The sequence below is a fragment of the Artemia franciscana genome, chromosome 17 (genome assembly GCF_032884065.1).
Source record: "Artemia franciscana chromosome 17, ASM3288406v1, whole genome shotgun sequence".
NCBI lineage: Eukaryota > Metazoa > Arthropoda > Branchiopoda > Anostraca > Artemiidae > Artemia > Artemia franciscana.
Window position 1 is genome coordinate 44,474,077 of NC_088879.1, and position 18,252 is coordinate 44,492,328.

Below are 18,252 nucleotides of genomic sequence, written 5' to 3' on the forward strand. Positions count from 1 at the left end.
TAATGCTGCTACTATTACTGCTGATACAACAATTGTGGCTTCTACTGTTCCTACTACTACCACTACTTCAGTCATGCTAGTTCAATTAAGGCTACTCGAAAGAGTATGAAAGTTTGACAAAATGCTGAGGGAAAATTTAAACTAAATCAAAACCCATTATTTGCATGCAGATTGTCAATTTGGCGTATCTCAAGAATGGATTTGGCTATTCAATTGGAACTTTTAGAGAATACTTGAAGGGGAATATTAATTGATAAAAAGGTAATATTTGCATGTCACTGCTTACACTACTACCATTGCTACTTTTACTAATAGTAATATAATAGAATTTGAATAGAATGTATTTTATTGGTTAAAATAGCAAAAAAGCTAGCATAAGCACGTCAGACCGTTACAATGATAAAACAAATATTAAGGGCTAAACACAAACAAAAAGTTAAATCAATTATTAAAATTGGAAACAAAATACGGGAAAAAAGAGTTTTTATACCTCATGGTCAACATTTGGGGACACATGTAAAGTTTGGTATGTGGGGCTCTACGAGACTTACGTCTTGTATTAAGAAGGATTGGGGGATTTTCTTTGAAGGAGGAAAGAAGAAGTTGATGATAGTCAGAACTAAGGCACTTGTGACCAAAGTTATTGGTAAGGATGTGACGTTGTGATACCAATGTAGTAAGTTCAAATCTAGCCAAACCTTCATTGTATGCAGTATAGGACGTCCTCAGTACATTTTTTATTGCTCTTTTTAGAATACTTTCAATCTTAGAACATTTGTCTTTGATCAACATAGGGTGCCAGACAGGGCAAGTATATTGAAGACAGGATCCTATATAAGAACAATTAACTATTTAAGGTTCCGCATTGATATGGAGAACCATTTGAGAAGGGAGAAAGATTTGAGGAGATACTACCCGATTTATATAAGAAGAAAGTGTAGGACTTCCATTTAAAGTCATTGTTCAAATGCACACCAAGCTGTTTAACCGCATTTAAATTTGGTATGCAAAAGTAATTATTGACTGGGGGTATATTTCTAAAAATAAAAGGAGAATAGCATTAAACTGATATTGGGTAGGTTTAGGTTGAGTTTATCTTTGTCAAGGTAATGCTTTAAGTAGTTAAGGAGTGAGTCAGGTTTAACGTCCGAAGTATTAGAGGTTAGACAAAGGTTAAGCAATATCAAATCATCCACAAATTCAAATGCGCTGTCTTAACTTGGTAAAACATCATTAAAAAGAATTAAAATACTAGAGGACCTAATTTAGTCTCTGAGGTGCTGAATAGGAAATCGAGGAAAAATCTTATGAATCTCCCTTAGGGAGGACTACACATTGATCATAGCCAGACAACAAATTAGCTACCATACGTAAAAACGAAATCTCTGGCACCTAAAGCCCTTGCATTGTCGATATCGGTCTTATGATCCTAGTTGTCAAAGGCTTTGCTAATATCAGCAAAAATAGACTCAACATAGGAGCTATTTAGCTCAAGATGTTTGAAAACAGTGTCAAGTACGTGAATTAAGCAATGCGTGGTACTATGATTCGGCTGAAAGCCACACTGATTTGGGTTGATTTTATCTTGAATTTCGACAAAAAGGAAATTGTAAATAAAACTTTCAAATATTTTAGAGAAAATAGAGGTTTTTGACATTGGTCTTAAGTCAGATGGAACTTTTATGGTCATATATTTCGATATAGGTAATATAATAGATATGCGAGTAACTTTTTTCACTGGAAAAGCGTTCCAGTATGACCGGAAAAGTTCTACTGAAAATTTAGAAGCCATTTCATTACCATTGGTAAGACACAGGATATTAGCCCAAGATTTGAAGCTAAGTTTTAGTTTGAGATGGGGGACCTTCTCGTCAGTAATGGGTTTATATGAATAACTGATAAATGGTTTTGGGTGAAAGGATGATAAAGGGGTCCAAAAGAAGCATAGATTGTTACTTGCCCCAACTGAAGAGGCTGTTTTTGGGGCACAATAGCAATCTTCATCGTTGGTAAAAATCAAATCTAGGGTTTTATCACTGCATCTAGGCGACTTGACCACTTGATCAAGGCTAAGAGCAGAACTAAGCCACTTTTGGTGTAGCACATTAAAATCACTACATAATGTAATTGCAGCATCAGCTTCTTCTTAAATCCACTACGAAAAGGATACTTCATTCGGGAGGTTTTTGTGTCTGGTCGAGAGCCACAGAACATCGGATTCGGAGTTGTTCTCTATTTCAGGTAATGAAAGAATCCGATTTGGGACGGTATACCAACAAAAAAGCTACTCCTCCACCATGAAAGAGAGGGACACCATTTTCGTCAAATCTTGACTTAAAATGATAGCCATAATTAGGATTAGAGCAAAAATCTTCAATGGCAGGCCCTTTTTTGGTAAGAAAAGTAACACTAATGTGACTTTTGTCAAGACTAATTTGAAGTTCATCCACTTTATTTACCAATGACATTACATTCGCAAGAGGGATTCTAGGAAATGAGTAGGAGGAGAAGTGATGTGTCGTACCAGGGTTTCTTGATTTTCTATCTTCTCCTAGGGTTAATTCTGACTTGTTGCAGATTCTTGTGCTCATTTGATGTAAATAAAAGGACTGATTTGGCAATTGAAATGAGAGGGAACTGGAGCGTAGCATGGAGGTCTTCTGAATGGGTTTGTTTGGTGCCATTGACAATTCAGATTCATGTTGCTTTTTAAGTCTGTTGGAAACAGTGTGCTGGTCTGGCAAGCTTCATTTTCTGATTGACCAATGTTCATAGTGATAATATTCGGGAAAAAGTTTGACAATTAACGAGAATTCTTTCGGGTATTGTTAATAAAGTTTTGAATGCGCCATAGCCATGATTCAAAAGAACCATGAGCAACGACCACTTCCAAGCTTACTAATAACTTTCTGGTGTAATGGTTGGCAGTCAGAGACCTTACATTCACCCTCAATAGTATAATTTTCGCCAACATCCAGATACTTTCCTTTTTTACCAATACGATTCCAGGCATATTTGCATATACCCTTGTCTGTAGTCAATTCGTGACTGTTTATCTTAATAGTCATGACTTTTAGTTCGCATTCATTAGCGTTTGATTTTGTGTTATCTAGGTCAGATAAACTCTTAATCATGTCATCACCTAGGTAACTGAACTTTTTAAAAATACAAACTTCTTTCATCACTCCTTTGTTACAGAAAACATTTAAATATTTTTCGAGATGAGATTTATTAATAATTATTTCTGATTTTGATCCTAATTAACATCAAATGACTTTGGAGGGGTTTCACTTAGACTTGACCTAAGGTTTGATTGCAGATTAAATAAAAAAAAACGAGTTTTTCAACTGAAAATAAGGAGCGACATTAAAACTTAAAACAAACGGAAATTATTCCGTATATGAAAGTTGTTGTCCCTTCCTCAGCGCCCCCCTATTTTACACTAAAGTTTGACTCTTTCTCACAACTCTACTTTTTAAAACAATAAAAAAAAAACTTTAGCGTAAAGAGCGAGGCGTGGAGGGGATAACCCCTTTCATATACGGAATAATTTCTGTTCGTTCAAGTTTTATGTCGCTAATTACTTTCAGTCCAAAAAAATTGTTTTTTATTATATTTAGTTTCTGAGCGTTATTGAATCAATGGTTGGTTTGATTTTGGCTAATTAAATAATAAAAAAATTGAATATTAATTTATTTATTTTTAATGGCTTTCTCAAAGTTATGATCGGACGATTTTGATAAAAAAGAGGAGTGGGGGAGAAAGCCTAGTTGCCCTCCAAATTTTGGTTACTTAAAAGGCAACTATAACTTGTTATTTTTTACGAAGGTTTTAATGGTTATAAGCATATGCAACTTGCGTACCGAACTTCTATATTTGTATATTTTTATTATTTATATAAGGGGGTTCGCCCCCGTGTCAATACCTAAATCTTTACACTAAAGCTTGAATATTGCCCCAATTATTTAAAAATAACCCCCGAATTGCTAGGGCCGTAGAATAAATAGTTGAAATTACAAAAAATACTTCAGCGTAAAGAGGGAGGTATTGAAAAGGAGACGAACCACTTTATCTACGGCATAATTTTTGTTTTCGTCAAGTTTTAATGCTGCTCCTTACTTCCAGTTGAAAAAACTTTCTTTGTTATTTATTTTCTCATTGTTTATTTTTAATAATACTAGAAAATCCTGCACCCCTTCATGAAAATTCTCTTCCCTCATGATAAATACCCCCATGGAAAGATCATTTCACGTAACCCCCTCCTCTCGACCAACTCCACTCGAAAAAGTCCCCCTGAGAACGTCTGTACACTTCCCAATGACAATTACTATATGTAAGATATGGTCAAAGTTTGTAAATTACAGCCCCTCCCTCGGGGACTGTGGTGTATTAATCGAGTCTAGGTACCCTCGAATTTCTTGGGTCACTTAAAAATGGCCCTAGATCTTTTAATTTCTTTTAGAATGAGCCCTCTTGCGACATTCTGGGACCACTGTGTCCATAAAAAAAAAAAAAAAACACGCATCCCTGATCTGTCTTCTTACAAAAAATACAAAGTTCTACATTCTTGTAGATAGGAGCATGAAACTTCTACAGTAGGGTTCACTGATACGCTGAATCTGATGGTGAGATTTTTGTTAAGATTCTACGTTTTTAGGAAGAATTTCCCTCTATTTTGTAAAATAAGGCAAATTTTCTTCGGTTTGTAACTTTTTAATGGTAAAACCAAACTTGATGAAATTTATATATTTAATATCAGTATAAAAAATTTGATTCTTTTGATGTAACTATTAGTAACAATTTTTTTTTTTTTAGAGTTTCGGTTACTATAGAGCCGGATCGCTCCTTACTACAGTTCTTTACCACAAACTGTTTGATATTTCCTTGCTAAATAATTCCAGTTTATCTCTCATTGATACAAGGGAAAGGAGTGAGAAGTCCGATAGGGTGGTTGGAAAACAAGTTCTACAAGTAGAAGTTTCTGTCTATAAGGAGGCACTAGATTTGTTGACTTCGAGGTCGAGGTCGAACCTCGAGGTTCGAAGTGTTGACTCCGAACCGGAAGGTTCGGAGCCAACGGTGCAAGAGGGGATGATCAGATTTCCATCATGGCGTTTGCCAGTTCATTGCCTAATAGAAGACGTGGGGGAGTAATTTGGGGAGGCTGGGGCAGACTAGGAAAATTATCAGCAAAAGTAATTATCTTTTTTGGACTATCCTTGTTTAAACTATCTTTTTTCGCAGAAAAATCTAGGCACAGTCAACTTTTGGTCCATCAAGAAGGTTTAATTCCTGCACACTGTTCGTGGAAGTACGATCTACAGTCACTACATGTCAAATAGTTTAATGTTGCCCTGCAACGACATTAGGGGCACACTCTCCTAGTAATTCTCGGGTTTTGGATAGAATGACTTGAGAAATGACATTATTAGGAAAGGGTTTAATAATTCACTTCAGGTCATAAAGATATGTATTGCACAAACTCTGAATCCACTCTCTCAGTATAGAAAGGCACAAGTCATGGTTTCGGGAATAATTTTCTTTTCATTGATTCATTAACTTTTTTAAAATTTTAAGAAAATACCCACAGAGAATTGAAAATATATTTAAAAAAGGAGAACATAAAAACAAGCGAAGAAATGGCAGATTTCGCAAATCGGTGGTCCTATACATATGACAGTGGTTATAAATTATTTCGGTCCAGAAAAGCTACTGAAATAATGTCATGGGCAAGTTCAGATTATTATTTTTTTACTGTATTTCAAGACCATCTTACAAATCTAAGAAATTTTTTGGTAGGAGGGTTCAAACCGAGCATTTTTCACCCCCTAGACACAACCCTGGTTGATACAAAATAGTAAGTATATTCTCCCTAAGCCTTTAGCTTCAAGTGTCCACTAACAGAAATATTTCTTTATTTCTTTCTTTTTTTACTTAATCCCTATAAGAGTATCTAAGTTTGGAAGCTCCAAGCTTTTGAATATGCTAATCAGACTGTGTTGTGAGTAGAGTCCCACTCTGAAATTTTTACTTTGATCAGTATTGGATGTAGAGCCAAATTCCTGAGGGTCAGATTCGATGCTAGATGGTACCGAAGTGCTTCGAAAAGTACTCATCGAGCCATCTTCAAGCTTGGGAAAAATGAAAGGGGTCTAAACTGTAAACCTGCTTCTGAATGTGTCTTGGTGAAGCCTCAACAAAATCTAAAAACATAAAATTCAAGGGAATGCAAAAGAATTTTGACAAAAAATGTACAAACATTTGCCAAAGAGTATATAGTAGATTCAGACAAAGATGCAGTTCCAAATAACAAAGTGATGCAAATAGAACACATCTTCACCAAGCAATTAGAAAGTACACTGCAACAGCACCAAAGAGCAACAGATTTTTCTTTAAAGAGTAAATTTTCGATTCGGCTGCAGTGGACGATCTATTTGATCTTCCACGCCATAATAAAATATTTAACGAAAAAAAATAATTGTTTACTCTTTCGGGATGTTACCATTTCTAGGACAAGAATAGAAATAAAAATAATTGTGCATAAGTTAATTGGTATACACAAAGATGGAAAGGAAAATAGATTCAATAAAGTTTACAATAACTTATTTATAAAAAGAAGGTGAAAAGAGAAATGATCAACAACATACGTTATTCGCATGAGGGAAATTCAAAAGGGTGCAAAACAGGGACAATTAAGCGTATTAGTTTAGAACTTTAAGGAAATGAAAATAGAAATGATTAATTTAACAAAAATACAGTATAGGAACGATAAAACGCAAAGAATACGGCTATAAATTGAAAGATAATTGTTTGACTCTTTCTCTTAACTCTACTATTTAAAACAGAAAGACATTAGCGTAAATAGCGGGGCTTTGATGAGGAAGCAGCCCCTTTCATATACGAAGTAATTTCTGTTCGTTTTAAGTTTTAATGTCGCTCCTTACTGTCCGTTAAAAAAACTTTTTTTTATTTAATTTTTGAACGTTTTTGAATCAATGCATGTTTTGATTTTGGCTCTCCGCAGATGAATAACTAAGATGAAATTTGCAATATTATTTATTTTGGCTAAATGGCTTTCTCATAGTTTTAATCGAATGATTTTGAGGGAAAAAGGAGCGGGGGAGGAGGCCTAGTTGCCCTTTGATTTTTGGTTACTTAAAAAGGCAACTAGAACTTTTAATTTTTTACAAATATTTTTATTAGTAAAAAATATACGTAACTTACAAATGAGCTTACGTAACAAACTTCTGTATTCTCATGTTTTTATTACGTATATGAAGGGGTTCATTCCTTCGTCAGTACCTCACTCTTTACACTAAAGCTTAAATTGTGTCCCAAAATCTTAAGAATGACCCCTGAATCACAAAACCCGTAGAATAAATAGTTGAAATTACGAAAAATACTTTAGCGTAAAGAGCGAAATATTACGAGAAGGTGAGCCCATCATATGCCTAATAATTTCGGTTTGTTTAAGTTTTATTGCTTCTCCTTACTTTCAGTTGAAAAAACTTTTTCATATTTATTTTTTCATTGTTTTTTTTTTATAATGCTAGAAAGTCCTGCGCTCCCTTAATGAAATTTTTTTTAACCCATAGAAAATTCCTCCAAGGAAAGTTCCCCCAACATTTCCCCCTCTTCTCACCCCCCCCCCCCCCCAACCATAAAATCCCCTTGAAGACGTCTGTAAACTTCCAAATAACCATTACTATATGTAAGCACTGGTCAAAGTTTGTAACTTTTGGCCCCTCCCACGGGGACTGCGGGGAAGTAAGTCGTCCCGAGAGACAAAGTTTTATGGTTTTTGACTACGCTGAATAAAATAACTACCTCAGAATTTTGATCCGGTGACTTTGGGAAAATAATTAGCGTGGGAACGGGCCTAGGTGCCCTCCAATTTTTTGGATCACTTAAAAAGGGGGCTAGAACTTTTCATCTCCATTAGAATGAGCCCTCTTGCAAGATTCTAGGACTACTGGGTCGATACGATCACCACTGGGGAAAAAAAACATAAAAAAACAAACAAATAAACACACATCCGTGATCTGCCTTCTGGCAAAAAATACAAAATTCCACATTTTTGTAGATAGGAGCTTGAAACTTCTACTATAGGGTTTTCTGATACACTGAATCTGATGCTGTGATTTTCGTTCAGATTCTACGACTTTTAGGGCTTGTTTTCCCCTATTTTCTAAAATAAGGCAAACTTTCTCAGGCTCGTAACTTTTGATGGGTAAGACTTAACTTGATGAAACATATATTCAAAATCAGCATTAAAATGAAATTCTTTTGATGTAGCTATTGGTATCAAAATCCCATTTTTTAGAGTTTTGGTTACTATTTAGCCGGGTCGCTCCTTACTACAGTTCGTTACCACGAACTGTTTGAAAAGCGGTTACAACTTATTACCAAAAATGATTTTAGTCCGGAAAAGCTACTGAAACAGTTTTATGGGTAACTTAGCATTGCTTTTTATTAATATATTTTAAGACAATTCACGAATCCAAGAAATATTTCGGGAGGGGGTTTTAAGCCTTGCGTCTTATTCCTCCTAGACACAACCATTGATGATACTAAATAGTAAGCATGGCTCCATTTTCCGTAAAAATTCCCATTCCCCCTAAACTTTTAACTTCAAGCATCCACTAAAGGAAATATTTCTTTCTTTTTACCTTTTTTTTTTTTACTTAATCCCCATAAAAGCATGCAGGTTTGGAAGCTCCAAGCTTTTGAATATGCTAATCGGACTTTGTTGTGAGTAGAGTCCCATTCTGAAATTTTTACCTTGATCAGTAATACATCTGGAGCCAAATTCCTGAGAGTCAGATACGAAGTTAAGTGGTACCGAAATGCTCGGAATAGCACCCACCGGGTCATCTTCAAGGGTCAATGAAAAGGGTCAGGGAAAAATGAACTGACAGCCTGCTTCTGAAGGTCACTTGGTAAAGCCTCGACAACATCTAAAAACATAAAATTCAAATGAACATAAAGGAATTTTGACAAAAAAATGTACACACATTTGCCGAAGAGTATTTAGTAGATTCAAACAAAGATACAGTTCCAAATAACAAAGTGATGCAAATAGAACACCTTCCTCAAACAATTAGAAAGCACACTGCAGCAGCACCAAAGAGCAACAGACTTTTCTTTAAAGAGTAAACTTTCGATTCGGCCGCAGTGGACGATCTATTTGATCTTCCACGCCATTAAATAAAAAAAAAGTTTTTTTTTTTAACTGAAAGTAAGGAGCGACATTAAAACTTTAAACGAACACAAATTATTTAATATATGAAAGGGACTGCTTCCTCATCAACGCCCCGCTCTTTACGCTACAGTTTGACTCTTTCTCTCTACGCTACTTTTTAAAACAGTAAAAAACTTTAGCGTAAAGAGCGGGGCGTTTAAGAGGAAGCAGCTCCTTTCATATACGAAGTAATTTCTCTTCGTTTTAAGTTTTAATGTCGCTCCTTACTTTCCGTTAAATAAAACTTGTTTTTTTTTAATTTAATTTCTGATCGTTTTTGAATCAATGCATGTTTTGATTTTGGCTCTCCGCAGATGAATAATTAAAACGGAATTTGCATATTTATTTTTCTATGGCTAAATGGCTTTCTCATAATTTTGATCGAATGATTTTGAGAAAAAGGAGCGGGGGAGGAGGCCTAGTTGCCCTACGATTTTTTGGTTACTTAAAAAGGCAACTAGAACTTTTAATTTTTTACGAATGTTTTTATTAGTAGAAGAAATACGTAACTTACACATTACCTTACGTAACGAACTTTTGTATTCTCATGTTTTTATTACGTATATGAGGGGGTTCACTCCCCTCGTCAGTACCTCGATCTTTACATTAAAGCTTAAATTTTGTCCAAATTCCTTCAAAATGACCCCTGAAACACAAAAGCCGTAGATTAAATAGTTGAAATTACTAAAAATAAGTTAGCGTAAAGAGCGAGGTATTAGGAGGAGGTAAGTCCCTCATATGCGTAATAATTTCTATTCGTTTTAAGTTTTAATGCTGCTACTTACTTCCAGTTGAAAAAACTTTTTCATTATTATTTTTTCATTGTTTTCTTTATAATGCTAGAAAATCCTGCGCTCCCTTCATGGAAATTTTCTTCCCCCATGACAAATTCCTCGATGGAAAGTTCTCCCAACATATCCCCCTCTTCTCAATCCCTCCCCCCAACCCAAAAATCCCCCTGAATACGCCTGTAAACTTCACAATAACCATTACTACATGTAAGCACTGGTCAAAGTTTGTAACTTGTAGCCCCTCCCACGGGGACTGTGGGGGAGTAAGTCGGATTAATAAGTCGGGAGTAAGCCCCTCCCACGGAGTGTTTCAAATCAGCATTAAAATGCGATTCTTTTGATTTAGCTATTGGTATAAAAATTCCATTTTTTACAGTTTTGGTTATTACTGAGCCGGGTCGCTCCTTACTACAGTTTGTTACCACGAAGATATAACATATTGTAAACAGTAAACCGGTTTTTTTTTTCAGACAAACGGAGCAAACTTCTTGAGTGTTGTCGGGCTAACACGTAAGTACCAATCATTATTAGCTTCCAAAAATGAAAAATGAAGATTTTGACTACTTTGGCTTACCATGCCTTTGAACAACTAAATCAATTAGTTTTGCTTGACAAGCAAATTTCACAAACAGTAAGTAAGAAGCGGGTGGCCCAAAAAAAAATCGAAACTGTAAAAAAGGGAATTTTGATAACAATAAATAGATCAAAAGAGTTGGCTTTTATACTGAAACCAAATAAACTAAAATTTGTAAAGTTTAATGTTTTCCATCATAAGCTACGTCGTAGATAAAATTTGCATTATTTTCCGGATAGAGGATTCCCCAGAAGTTCAAATAATCTTAATGAAGATTAACCATTAGATTCAGCGAGTCACAGAATACTTTTATAAAAGTTTTAAGAGCATATCTACAAAACTGGGGAATATATTAAAAAAAGATCACGGATCAGAGATGAATTTTCGTCATGGATGTTTGCATGAGCCAACGGTCCACGAACGTCGGGAAAGCGCTTGCTGTAGCAAAATAAGAAGTTCTAGGACCCCTTTTAAGTGACCAAAGAGATTGCAGGGAAACAGGCCCCTGCCCAAACGCCTTTTTCCATAGTCATGCGACATTTTAAATTTAAAAAGAAATTCTTTTCTTTGTTTTTCAAAATAGTAGTCAACAAAACCCTACATTTTTAGTGTCAATTTATGATATTAACTTGGACTTTCTTATGATTCATTCAAAATATAATTTGATAGATGGATAAAATAGATTCAAATCTATTGATTAATAACAAAACTGACTCTTTAAGCTGGGGAGAAAAGCTTCAATCACTTCAGAAAAGACAGCAATCCATCAGTGGATTCAATAGTAAAAAAAACTGCAACAGTAATTACGGGTTATTAAAATTATATCAGAGTATACACAGACATACAGATAATATAGAGACGCTATACGAACAAGTAAAGACTTCTTAAAACCGTGTTTTTCATTGACTCCTCCCTTATTGATCTTAATTAATATTGAGAAACGAACACTCTTAGGAAATCTAACAAAAATTAATCTAACAAAAATTTAGGGTGCGGGGGAGATTCTAGGAAAAAAAACCTAGGAATAGGAAAAGAATGTTGGGAAAAAACCCACGTGTTCCGAAAAAAGACATAATTCAATCCTGAAAAGAGAATAAAACACCAATAAATTTTTATTATGGTACCTTTATTGCTATCTCGCCTTTTGAATATGTTGGGAAAAATATATTCTGAACCTACAGAGAAAGCGTGTCAAATGAAAAAAACAACAACTCAGTTCTAAAAAGAAACGGAGACAAGTTTTTACTTTTACCCCCCCCCCCCTTTCAACCTTCCATTTGTTTTAAATATATAAAAATAGCACTGTATTCAAAAGCGACAAAAAACACGCAGAGAATTATCAAGTTGTGAGAAAAACAGACTTCGATCTTGTTCACTGTTTTATCGAATTTTATGATTAAACCCAAAAGGCACAGGCAACTCTTCAGGTAGCACTGAATCTTTGCTAGGTAATTTGTAACTTTTTACGAGTCGTGTGATCCATATTTTTTACCCCATATGTTCTTGAAGGCGCTGGGCGCTTATGGGAAGGGGAGAAGTAGGTGATGCTGGAGGCCAGGAACGATTCGTTTGTAGCGTTTGAAGACCGAAGAGATTTAAAGTCTGTTCGATATATTTCAGTTCTGTTTCTTTTGGAGTGGGATGCTCTTCTTGCTTTCTGGAAATGGTCTCAGCAAGCAATTGGTACAGTTTTTGGGCATCATTTCTTATCTTGAAAGTTTCAATTTCCTTGGCTACCCATCTCAAATATTATTACTTATTTATTTCCAAGCATTCATTTTTGAATTTGGTTGTTGATCCATCTCTGACCTCTTTGTTAGTGGATCCAGCCATTTCTTTAAATTAAGAGCAGCAGTACTAAACCGTATAGGACGGTTTTGGAACTTCACTGAGGTTGGCTAGGACAGCAAAACATTTGTTGGGGAATAAGCAACGTTAGGTTCAAGCTTTGAAATATCAATTTGGAGAGGGAGCTTTCGAAAGGTCGGTGACCAAGAGTGTTTAACATCTTCGGAGCTATAATTTGAAAGTAAAATTCAAATTAATAGAGTTTTATTGATTTTTTTACGTTACATGAAATGAAACCGCATGCCAGAGCTATTAGACAAGATCCGAATAAGATCCAAAAATATAAAATCTATAACCCCAAAATAAAAAGCATTTATGGGCCCAAAATGTGAGGGGCTTACGTATTCTTAGACTAACATATTCCTGCCTATGTCCCTATTGACTGGGAGGACTTTCTTATCCGTCTACCAACATTTCCTTTTATGTAGCCTACTTTACTTACTACACGGAATTGTTCCTATGTTTCAAAAACGTTGGTTTTAAATTACCCCAAGTGAAATACCTGAAAAGAGTTCTGGGTCTGTCTAATGAGTTATTTCCTAGAATAGAACTAACCGTTCCAGATGTCTTTAAAATACATAAAAACTTCAAAATTCTGAGTATTTTGGTTTGATATTAATATATTTTCACTCCCCAGTCTACAGTCTTTTCTAAATCGTATTAAAATTGGCATCCCTTTTCCCTGCATATTTTTGCATCACACTTATCAGGAGGACTTTCTTATGCCCCTCTTAGATCTTGACCCTGCTTCTTCTGTTACTTATTTTGGGTCCCTTCCCCTTCAGCTATAAATTCCCTCAGTAAATTTTATCGTTCCTTTGTACCAACTAATGTTTGTTTTTCAATATCATAACTTATTTTTACAATCTAAATCCCCATGCGTCCAGCTCAGATTAGCTTTCTGACCTTCCTCCTTAAATTGCTAACGTACTTTGTTCATTCAAATTTTTACTTTTTGGTACTACTTTTATGCATTTCAGACGTGTTTTTACCTTTCATCATTTGATGTTCAACTCTCAACCCTCCACTCCCTAAATGGCCAAACTACCTTATTTCTCCTTTATTTAAAGCTAAGCTTTCCCGGATGTATTTTATTTTTCATTAGCTCCGGTTTCAGCTTCAAGTACACCGGTTAGGTAAAGCAAGAACACTGACTATAGATTTTACCAATCTCTTGGTAAAATTTTTCTCCGGGTCATAACCAACACCAGGTAGGCTCCCCTGGCAACTTTTGACAGCTGCTCTAAACTGGGAAAACGCAGATCTAGATCGCTTGTCAGCTAATCTGCATCATCGTCTGTGATTTGTCTCATGGACATTTTAGACAGATGAATTTGGGGCGAGTGATTTGTTAAAATTTGGAATTTCTCAAATTAAAACAATATCTTTGATTTTAGTGCACACAATTTTCCTATGGCCAGTTAATGTCCGTAAATAAATACTTCAAGCTTTTAAATTATAAAAAAAGGATTCTGTTTTCAAAGTTTTAGTGCCTCATACTTGAATCAAGAAAAAGTTAATGTTTTTTAATTTAATTTCAGTTATAAATTTTTGTTTTATTTAAAATTATATTTAAATATTCGATTTCGTTCAAAAAATTATTTTTAAATTTAAATTTTGTTTAAAATACAATTTAATTGATGTGTTTCTTTCCGTTGTTTAACTTTTTACCTGTTCTTCTTCTCTCTCTTTCATAACATAATTTAAACTATGGAATCTAAACCTTCCTGAATTAAGTTAATATCCTTCATTGATTTGACAGAAGTCCATTGACAAACCAATTTATTTGCTGTCATTTTTTCTTTCTCGCCTCTAAAAGATTTACATCTTTAAACCAATTTAAAACAGATAGATTTTAGAATTAAATCAAGTTGGTGGCCTTATAATAGAAGAGTTAAGAGTCATGGCTAATTGAAAAAAATGCTCTGAGTAAGAGGCAAAGCTGGCAAAAGCCTTCTTTTTAAGCATCAGGGTAATTAGATTTTTTCAAGGATTTTCAAGAAAAAACCCGTACCTTACCCCTAACATAAGACGATACTCATCATCTATGGTTTCAACAGACTCAAACTCTTATTATCCATCTGATCTTATTATCCATAGTCAACCCCCTCGAAGGAGAAATAGAAGCTAAAACCGTCCTGTTATCTTACTGAAAATGCAATATCCTCAATTATATTTAAAGTTCACTTTTCACCTGGCTTTGAAATAACATCTTACAAGGTAATAACCATTAAAAAGTTTATACTATTTTTTTCATGCTTATATAAAAGGAGTAATTCTCAAAACATAGGGGGCTATTGAACAATTTGGGAACTGTTTGACTATAGTTTTTGCGGAAAGAAAACTGATCCTAAATTGCGAAAATGTAATGTGAAAAAAGCAATAAAGAATCTACAGCAGACAGCTTTGAGATTTTTTTGTGAATTTCAAAGTTGAAGTTTGAAAGATTCTTATTAAGAGATAAACAACAAAAAGCGAACATTAACAAAAAACAATATACATTTACAGCTTTAAGAAAACAGTAGAACTAACGCAGTAAGAAAACAAGTAGTATATAAAACCAACTATAGAGATTATAAATCAAATTTGGAAAGCATGTAACACTAAGATACAGAGTGATAGAGGATTATTTTTAAAAATTAAAGTAGGTGTGGAATTTTTACTTTCCTTTTAAACGAATGACATCTATTTATTTGAAAAGATGAATAAGGGTAAATGCTGTTGAAATATTTATAATATAAATGAAATCACAGGAAAATGTTAATAAAATAGCATTGGGCGTAGTAACAACTGATTTTAATTATTATGTTTTTAGTTGAAGCAACAAAATAATAGATATTTTGTGCTCAGCCATCATACTCGTTATTTTTATCCAAACAATACTAACATGAAGTTGTGATGGCACGTTGGGATTGGAAATGCAACAGATCAGTCATTTACAAGAATTTGATATTGCTATCTATATTCTTTGTAAAGAAAAAACATATATCTGAAACATAGGTAGCGTTGACCATGAAATAACTGCCAGTAAAATTATATCATCAATTCTCAGATTTTATAGTTCTGAATTTGATACGAAATATTCATTTTTGTCTCGAAAATTTGGCATATCCGATTCGTTGTACCTACAGTATTTTATAAAGACTTGCAAAAAAAAATTAAAAGTCTATTGTGGCAAAAAAAATTACAATATCATCAGTTAAAACTAGTTGGAGATTTTCAATTTCAATTATATGTCCTAAACATCGAATATAATACACAAATTCCCAATATATTAAAGCAAATGCATCAATTAAGGGTAGAAAAAAATTATACAAAGGTAAATTATATAAAGAGAATTTCTATCGTGTCCTCTTACATAATAAATACCTCAATTACCCTTCTCCAACTGATTTTGTCATACATAACCCTGAGAAGCCTCTCGTCATTTAATCGATGCAATCAGACCCTTTTGTTCTTATATTAAACTGATTATGTTCTTTTTGTATAATTTATCTCTGTGAGACATTGAGTAGGTAATTTAGCAAAATAATACAGAAAATTATTTTTAAATGGAGATAAAAATACAAGTAAATGTGATTAGCTGATTAGCAATCAGATTGAGATTAGCTGATTATCTGATTAGCACAAACATCCTGAATATCATAAAAAAAGATGAGTGTTGGGAGGGGGTATTTGCGTATAAACTCATTTGTATATTGGGAAAGACCATAAAAACGGATCGAGAGGGATGTTCACCTTGTTTTGTTCCGGTATCAAAATACTATATACTGAACTGCCACAACTGGCTTCCTTTCCTTTAATTATGTACCGTTGGTTTGCAGGCTATCATTTTAATATTCAGATAGCCATTACATTACATTTTAAATCTAGTTTGAGTTAACGTGCATTTTATATACCTTAAGACTTAAATACCTTACTCACCCTCGATCTTCTGTAAATAAAAGTACTAAGAGCCTCACAAAAGCATGTGCAGTCATCAAAATGTAGTATTGCTGCCAGCATGCAATATTCTTCAAGGGGATAGCGACGGAACTCGGGGACTCGATAACATTGCGTCCCTGTAAAACAATAATATATGTTTAGCATCTGTCCCTTGCAAGAGGTAAAGTGTTAAATCAGATCAATTCAGTTCACTTGGGTTTATTAAAAAAAAAATTAAAAGTCAAAACATACATAATCCCTCATCTCTATGCAAAAAATGCATGCTGAGTCCCTTATCGCCTCAAAACTAAATACGCACTATTGCTCTCCCTCCACTTCTCGATACGACCATGGACCTTTCAACAAAAACATCCTTACAAGTCCCCACCTTTTCATCCATGAGCATATCACTCCAATCCCCACACACACACAAAAATACTCAATAATGGCTAAAATCACTTAACTATATAAATTCTTTTTTCAATTTTAACTAATTCAAAATAAGATAATTTTTTAGTCTCTTTTTGAAAGAACCATGGGAGCTCCTACCTCTCAGTTCAAGCGATAAGGTATTGTAAGCCTTAGCGCAGACGATGTCAGTTGAAAAATCCGACCTCACTGTTGGTTTATGTCGAATATGGATCTGTGCAGATAGTCTTGTAATTGGAAGATTCTGTTCGGCTACCAAATGGAATAGATTCCTAAAAGGCAGTGGAAGCAAGCCGGAGAGGAATCTTAAAGCGAAAACCAAGCAGGAAAGCTCAAACAGCGATTTCAGCGAGAGATAATCTTCTGTGCGTTTGATGATCTTCAAGGCATTCTTGTGGATGGAATCTAGTTCTTTCAGATGTGATTTTAACGTCGACTGCCATACCATCGCGCAATACTGTAAGTGGGATTTAATGAGCGCATTGTAGAGAAGGGTAAGGGTTTTACGTAGGAATGTGCTTCAGTTTTTTCATGGTACCTAGATTCCTTGAAAGCTTTAATTCTATAGCATGGATGTGAGGAAGTAGAGAAAGGTTTTCATCCACTATTACTCCTAAATATTTTGCATATCCATTTGCTGGTCGGTGAACCTTTCCACGAGATGTCACAATTCCTGTTATTTCCGGGTGAAGGGTTCCTACTCTAGAGAATAATAGGATGTAAGATTTTTCAACATTGATGACAAGTTTGTTGGTATCCATCCACAGATAGGTCTCTTCAATGATGTTTTCAAGCTTCCACTGGAGTGACAGCATGACGAGTCCGCAGCAGGTCATTGTACAGTCGTCAGCGAATGCATTAAGTTCATCTTGCTTGTTAGTAATGTCCTCAGATGTTTGATCAAAGCATAGGTCACAGCATTTTGGAACGTCATGGTTTGGTTTAAGGATACGAGTTAGGTCATTTACATCGACTAAAAACAAAAGAGGACCGAGGATCAATCCTTGGGGCACACCTAATTTCACAAGTATCACTCTTAGGGTCGTCATCAATATAGATGCATCTATTTTGAAGGTAAGACTCAAGCCATTGCTATCCCCTCACTCTAATAAGTGCCAGCTTTCCCAGTAAGATTGTATGATCCATACTATCAAATGTTTTCTTTATGTCAATCAATATAGCAGCTGGCAGAAGACCTGAGTCAGGTGCCTTATTGATGAAGAAGCTTAAGGATGCCAGAACGTCTTCTGTTCAATGAACAGGTCTGAAGCCGAACTGACGACTATAAACAAAATCCTTTTTTTAGAAACTGGGAAAGTACTCTTTGCAAGGGTTTTTCAAAAACTTTTGAAAAAAAAACAGATGATATTGATATGGTTGGAAGATCAATGAATTGTCCTGAGGGCCACCTTTATGCAGAGGGATTAGTCTTGCTTATTTTTTAA

The 18,252-nt window shown here is 34.7% G+C and overlaps 1 protein-coding gene across 2 annotated transcripts in view; it reads right to left on the bottom strand.

Annotated features, from left to right (window-relative positions):
* Positions 1 to 8,028: 8,028 nt before the first annotated feature.
* Positions 8,029 to 18,252, bottom strand: part of LOC136038286 (uncharacterized) — a 45,563-nt gene continuing 35,339 nt past the window's right edge. For both annotated transcript variants that reach the window (XM_065721412.1, XM_065721414.1), the window contains exons 4-5: positions 16,379 to 16,515; positions 8,029 to 8,957 (exon numbers count right to left, since the gene is read on the bottom strand). In XM_065721412.1, the coding sequence (XP_065577484.1) occupies positions 8,877 to 8,957; positions 16,379 to 16,515 (218 nt within the window). In that variant the 3' untranslated portion in view covers positions 8,029 to 8,876. The remainder of the gene's footprint in view (positions 8,958 to 16,378; positions 16,516 to 18,252) is intronic.